Genomic DNA, 6,550 nt, shown 5'->3' on the forward strand with positions numbered 1-6,550 from the left:
TTATTTCTCAAGGTATATAAATATCTACAAAACTTGTGTGAACAGTGTAAAACCATACGAACTATATATCCACAATCAAATGAAATATACACGTGTAACGGTTTCCGCTTCGTCAATGAAATATAGCACTTGCAAAATTGTCAGACTGTGGTCAAAATTCAATCAGCTTCAGCAAGACCAATGGCAATCCCTACAAAGCAGAGAAGCTGCAATCAAAATTCAGGTAAATACTGAAAATGCAATGCTAGATTAAGATAATTTAAAATGTAATGTGTTAAAAAGCAAGGAAAATGTATTATTAATTTCCAAAAAACGTACTACTTACAAACTATGTCTCTGCCAATTTTGTTTTATGAAGACTATCTTCAGTCATCACAACACTCTCAGTAGACTTTTCCATCTCAGAAGCACTTTTCTCCATGTAAAATGCAGAATCAAGTTGTTTCGTCAAAGACTTAACAGCTGTTTGCTTGGATCTTAATCGGTATAGAGGAGTCATGTTCAAAGCATTATTTTGAAGAATATTACTCCCATGGCCATGGCTAGCTGGACTGACAGATAACCCCACAACTCCAGAACAAGAAACATCATTTGTTCTCACTTCTTCATTACAAACATGTGAATTAACTGCATTTGCAAGCTTTCTGGGAGTGGCAGGTAATTCGCCTCCATTTCTTCTCTTCCTTATTATTGAAGGAGTTGGGAATGTTTTAGCTGCCTTTCTCAGTATTGATTCAATAGATTCTGAGCATGATTCAATTCCCTTCACATGAGGTGGAGTTACGAAACCAGCAGATGACTTCATTGGTGAAGAAATGTACTTATTCTGCAGGCCAGAAGACATGTTAAAATTAAGAGATTCTGAAGGATGTGGATTATCAAGCCGTGATGATTCATGACAAAAAGAACCAAACGTTCGACTTTCCTTTGAATAAAAAATTCTAGTTGATCTGTCACCGTTCATATCACTATAATTCAGACAATGATCAATTCTCTGGTTAGCATTGAGTCCAGGATTCACAAATTTTGGCCCCCTGTTTATTTTAAAATTGTCTCCCGACCCTGATTCCAAGTTACTACAGCGGAGACCTTTGTGGAATAATCTATTGTAGTGTACACAATCAGAATCAGCACATTTTTTTGGTGGAACACTAGAAGAATCTCCAACCTCTCCAACTATTCCAGAGGATTCTAGTTGATTCTTATCACTGTTATCAAGCTTAGTAATGTCTGTAGCTTTAGATGATGATGCAACAGTGGCATCTAATCCTTTATTCGAATAAACATGAATTGTGTTAGTTGTAGAATGTTTAACTGTATCTTTGACAGAAACTTTCATACTGCTCATTGGAATGGGCGGTAGTCTTCCATTAGCTAAATAGAAATCCTTCTTTTTCTTCAAAGAACCATTCCAGTGATTCTTTATTGCATTATCAGTCCTGCAGAAAAAAATAATGTAAAGGGTATGAAAATTTGTAACATATATATTCAATGTATGATACAATTGAAAGCAATACAAAAGAATATATAGAAACTGGTACACATGAGTATTTATTATTGTACAGTGATACATTCTACATATGAACTATATAATTTTGTACCAAAAAAAGGAATCCTAAGTACTTTCACAAAAATACTTTTTAATGAAATTGGGCAGATTGATCTATCATTGTTTCAACAGAAATAAATTCTCCATGGAATGAAACTGTTTGCATACTCCAGCTAAAGATTGTCCAATCTTTGGTTATAAAGAAAAAGAAGATTGTTAGTTGTATTAGTTAGATAGAAAGGAAGTAAGATAGGGAATAAATAATAGAAAGGAAAGAACAAAGAGCTTCTTTGGTTTTAGACGGAAATCAGAAGGGAAAAACACGTCTCTTGAACACATTGGGAGTAGAGAAAGAATTCCTTTTACATTATGATGATGTCTGGCCTTCTCATCACGCTGTTAGGGGTCAGAGGGCATTTCCTAAACCAGTTTCTGTCAGAAACCATGACAAGAATATAAAAAAATAAAAAGTTTTACGTATATTCAAGGGAAAACTCAACTGGAAGAACTGTCATTTAAAATTGACTTAAATATTCTTCGGGTCTTGCTAATATGGTTAAATTTGGTTTAAGCTCCGTAATATTATTTGTATGTTTGAGTCTTGTAGAGTTTAAGATATTTGAAATGGTCTGAATCATCATTTGGTTAAATAGCAACATTTTGGCATATCATTGCTACATCATCAGTGAGCATGGTGATACACACCATATAAAATACTTAAAACTTATAAGAAAAAAAGTTAAAAAACTCAGACCAAATTGGACCATATTTATGAGGACTAAAAGCATATTTTAATAACTATTGAAGTAAGATTAATATTGTCTTCAATGGATAAAGTAGCAACTACTGACTACTATAGCATTTTTCTTCATTGCATTATTCTTTTTCCCTGTTTTTTTCCTTTGTGTGGAACGTGTGTGGGTTGAAAACTAAATTTCCTTCAAAAGGAGTCTATGACAGTACATCCTCCAATGATTTTCATTATTTAAAAAGAGAAAAAGAATAATAATATAATAAATCAAACTCCACAACTAGCATTCAATGAAACTTGTTAGATGTTAATTATGACTTTAATTTCATTTATGACAGCTAAAGAATTAATTGGAAAATACACCTTCCACATAGAACCTTGGCTATTTCAGCCCATTTGTTGCCATGTGTACAATGAGCTTTCATAAGGGCTAATTCCTCCTCCAAAGTCCAGGGATCCTTCTTTATGTCTGGACTAAGATGATTGCACCATCTGTAAATGTTTGAAACTAACTTCATGATAATGAACATATATACCAAAGCCAATGCGCATGTATTTGGTGTTCATGAAGGATTTATTAACCAACAGAGTATATAATAATACCAGGAAAAATCTAAAGCAAAACTGACAAAGCTCGTACAACTTAATCTTTTGAGTAGCCCATACACAAACAAAGATACGAGTTGTAGTCAAATCTTATAATATTCTGAAAAAAGTTCGTACAATGTAAAGCAAAAATAACAAAGCTCGTACAACTTAATCTTTTGAGTAGCCCATACACAAACAAAGCTACGAGTTGTAGTAAAATCTTATAATATTCTGAAGAAAGTTATTCTTTAAATTTAAGTACAATCTGATGAGATGTTTTAGAACTTCAGAGGCTAAACATTCTAATTAAATAATACAATGAAGTTTAGGATTTATCAATACAAAGAATTAATTAAAAAAAGAGAAAAATTTCACGCAAAATTCAGTTACCCTTACCGTTCTCGGCACTGTTTTCCTATTCTACCGGGCAATGATTGGGCTATCAAAGACCATTTTGTAGGTCCATGTATAGACACCAGTTCAATTATTTTATCATCCTCCTGCATGTCAACTAGGAGAAGTTAGAAAATAGGATTGTTAGAAAATAACAAAAATAGAAAAGGAAAGGACTAGGTTTTACCTCCTTTGTCCAATGTCCTTTAACAAGTTCAGGATTAAGAACTTTTTTCCATCTGTGAAGACATTGAACTTCTGATTTATCCGGAAAAAACTCAGCTGGATTCAACATTTGATAAATCAATTTAATGAAATGACCATAATGCTTTCAGAAAGCACTCAATACAAAAGATCTTGCATACATGATGATTATGGTCACATCACACAAAATAATTCCATTGGTTCACCCATATATGAATTCTCCTTCACAAAAAATAAAGCATTCAAACATTAAGGAAAGATGAAAATAGAGATTTAAGAACTTTAGTTTCCTTGGTTTAATTCTGACTTTTTACTTAAGCTAATAAGTTCATCGTCAAGGCTTTTTAAGATATATTCTAGTTTTTTACGCTCCGATGAGTATGCTCTGCAAATGGAAAACTGTAAACAGGAGCTCTGCAAAACTATATTTATTGGGTCATTGCGCAATTTATTTTAGAAACCAACAATCTTAGTCCTTCAATTCTAATATCTCAAGTTCAAACACTCAATACACCGCAACAAAGTCACTCGACTCACGCTGATTTTACCAACATGCAACAGCAAATAAACTTTTAACTCAATATCAAAGGTCGTCACTACATAGCAAATAGAAGTATATACCTATTTTCTTCCAATTCTTGCCATTAAAAACTTCAACAGCATTCTTTAATGTTTCATCCTGCAGCAAGTTAAAGAAAGCACTAAATTCAATTCCAAGTAGGAGTAGCAATGAATACAAATATGTTGAATTCAATATACAATGAGCTAAACCATAAATATACAAATATATAGCAGTCATTAAATCTAGTAACCCGAATTCACCAGGTAATCAATTCCTAAGAAGCAAGCACGTGAAAATTAAAAAACTAAAACAAAAAGATTTGGCAACTGAACAAACGTCCCAGAGACTAACCTCCTTTTCCGTCCAACCATCCTTTACCCGTCTAACAGGACCAGTGGTCCTCCTACATACAATTAAAGCATTCACAAAATGAAATCCAGTGCAGAAAGATTGTAGAAAAAACAATGAAAAAGGAAGTAAACCAACAAAGAATTCTCCAAAGAAAAAAGTAAAATCAGGTATTGCTACAACATGTAAAATTAAGCAACAACATATAAACAGCAAACTGCAACACTATGATCAATACAGGAGAACAATTAAAGAACTTAAAACAAAGTTACCTATTACACGGCAATGCTGATCCCGTTTTCCTTGATGATGAGGGAATAGCACTGCCATTTCCATCTGATACAGAAGAACTAGAAGCAGCATCGATTTGCTTATTCTTCAAACAAAGCTGCTCTGATTTCTCCTCAGTCATCTCCTTCTAAAATCATCACCAAAACCCAAAATCACAATCAATAAACCATTGCAGATAACTTCCTAAAAAATGGCACGGAAAACTGTATACATCTATTGAATTTCGCATGAAAATATCAAAATCCCTCTAAAACACAACAAGTTTCAATCTTTAAAGGTAAACGACAAAAACTTCAATTCCCAGAAGCCGTTATTAAATAATAGCACTACCAACGTGAAAAAAACTCCAAAACAAAAAAGCCCGTTATAAAAAACCAAGGCCTTAACCACACTCACAAATAGTAATAATCAAATCATGATAGTAAGTTCTGTGACCCAAAAGTCGAAACCTACAGTGGAAACAAAAAAAAAAAACGCAAAAACTCCTTCAAGACATACAAGTTACCTTGATAGAGAAAGAGAGACTGAGAGTGCACAGAAGTTGACAAAGAAAAACAAAATGAAACAAAACCGTGAATTTACGTGAAAGAGAAGAGATACCTCCACTATTAGCAGAAAAGTGGCGGGAATAGAGAGAAGAAAGGAGGTAGAAACTACGAAGAGCTACCGAAAAGAGTAACAATGGCTTTCGAAAACTGGTAACCCGTTGGAAACACGTAAGAAAAGGAAAAAGAAAAAATCAAATTAAGTTTAAAAACAATAAAATAATAGTGCATAACTAATTTAGGCTGTTTTTATTAATTAACCAATGAGAATGAATCTGCTTTTATTTTCTCAAATATTTTAGCCTTTTAAAAATATATATTTATAGTATCCAGATATTATTCTTGAGATAAACAAAATTAAAATCATTGTTAGTTTCCAAATGATAAAAATAATACTTATTTTAAAATACAACATTTTCTAATTTGAAAAATTAATTAAGGATTCAATTACCATTCAAAGATTGAAAACAGAATCAAGCCACGACTTTAGTTACCGTTTCACATTTATATTTTTCTTTTATCAGAATTTGTATATATCTTATAAAATACGCACCTTAGATTTAGGTACTCTTACTTTATCTATTACTGAATGAAATTATATCTTCTTTTTCTTTGTATATTAACTAACTCGGTGTGACTTTTATGTTTTATTTTTAATTTAATAGGTATCAAATATTTTTGCCTTTGTACAGAATAAGTATAAATATTAATATTAATTCTGTATAAATAAAAATTATAATAATAAATTTTAAATTTTGAAAATTAAAATTTATAATAAATGATATGTTCAAGCATATCAAACACATTTTAAATTTATTAAAACTAATTTACAGTGTGATATACTATTTTTTTTTAGTTATTCATAATTTATTTTAAATACATTTTAATTCGATTTAAATTCAAATAATATATTAAAAGAGATAAAAGATTAAAGTATTACGAATAACGATATCATACTGAAAATTTAAAGTGTTTTCTGAATGCCATGTCATCATTTATATTTGAATTAAGATGAAATAAGTTGAGACATCAATTATGATTATCTTCGTTTTTATCTTTTAAACAGATTCTCGTATTCATACTTAATAAGCATGAAATTTTTGCTATATACTATGTAACACCCGAATTCTGGAAAGCCACGATATTATAAAAGCGGATAAATTTTAAAACTTAACGTGGAAATGTATTTTTAAAAAATGTAACTTTTTAATATGCATAATTTATTCAAAACATTATAGTTTTAAAAGTATGGTTTAATTACATTATTTCAAAAGTAATTAAAATATTAAGGAAATAAAACAACTATAATTACTTTGTTT

General features: G+C 31.0%; 1 protein-coding gene across 1 annotated transcript; it reads right to left on the minus strand.

Moving 5' to 3' along the window:
• Positions 1–4,836, minus strand: LOC148190744 (transcription factor MYB3R-3-like). Its single transcript, XM_088102446.1, has 9 exons — positions 4,668–4,836; positions 4,399–4,450; positions 4,107–4,164; positions 3,469–3,563; positions 3,285–3,388; positions 2,664–2,792; positions 1,342–1,439; positions 326–1,263; positions 1–190 (listed from the first exon to the last, which is right to left on the minus strand). Exons 1-8 carry the CDS (start codon positions 4,805–4,807, stop codon positions 329–331), a joined length of 1,611 nt encoding a protein of 536 aa, XP_087958572.1. The 5' UTR covers positions 4,808–4,836; the 3' UTR covers positions 1–190; positions 326–328.
• Positions 4,837–6,550: the final 1,714 nt, after the last annotated feature.

Source organism: Vigna umbellata, chromosome 11, assembly GCF_029865625.1.
Source record: "Vigna umbellata cultivar VRB3 chromosome 11, Vumbellata_1.0, whole genome shotgun sequence".
Classification (NCBI taxonomy): domain Eukaryota; kingdom Viridiplantae; phylum Streptophyta; class Magnoliopsida; order Fabales; family Fabaceae; genus Vigna; species Vigna umbellata.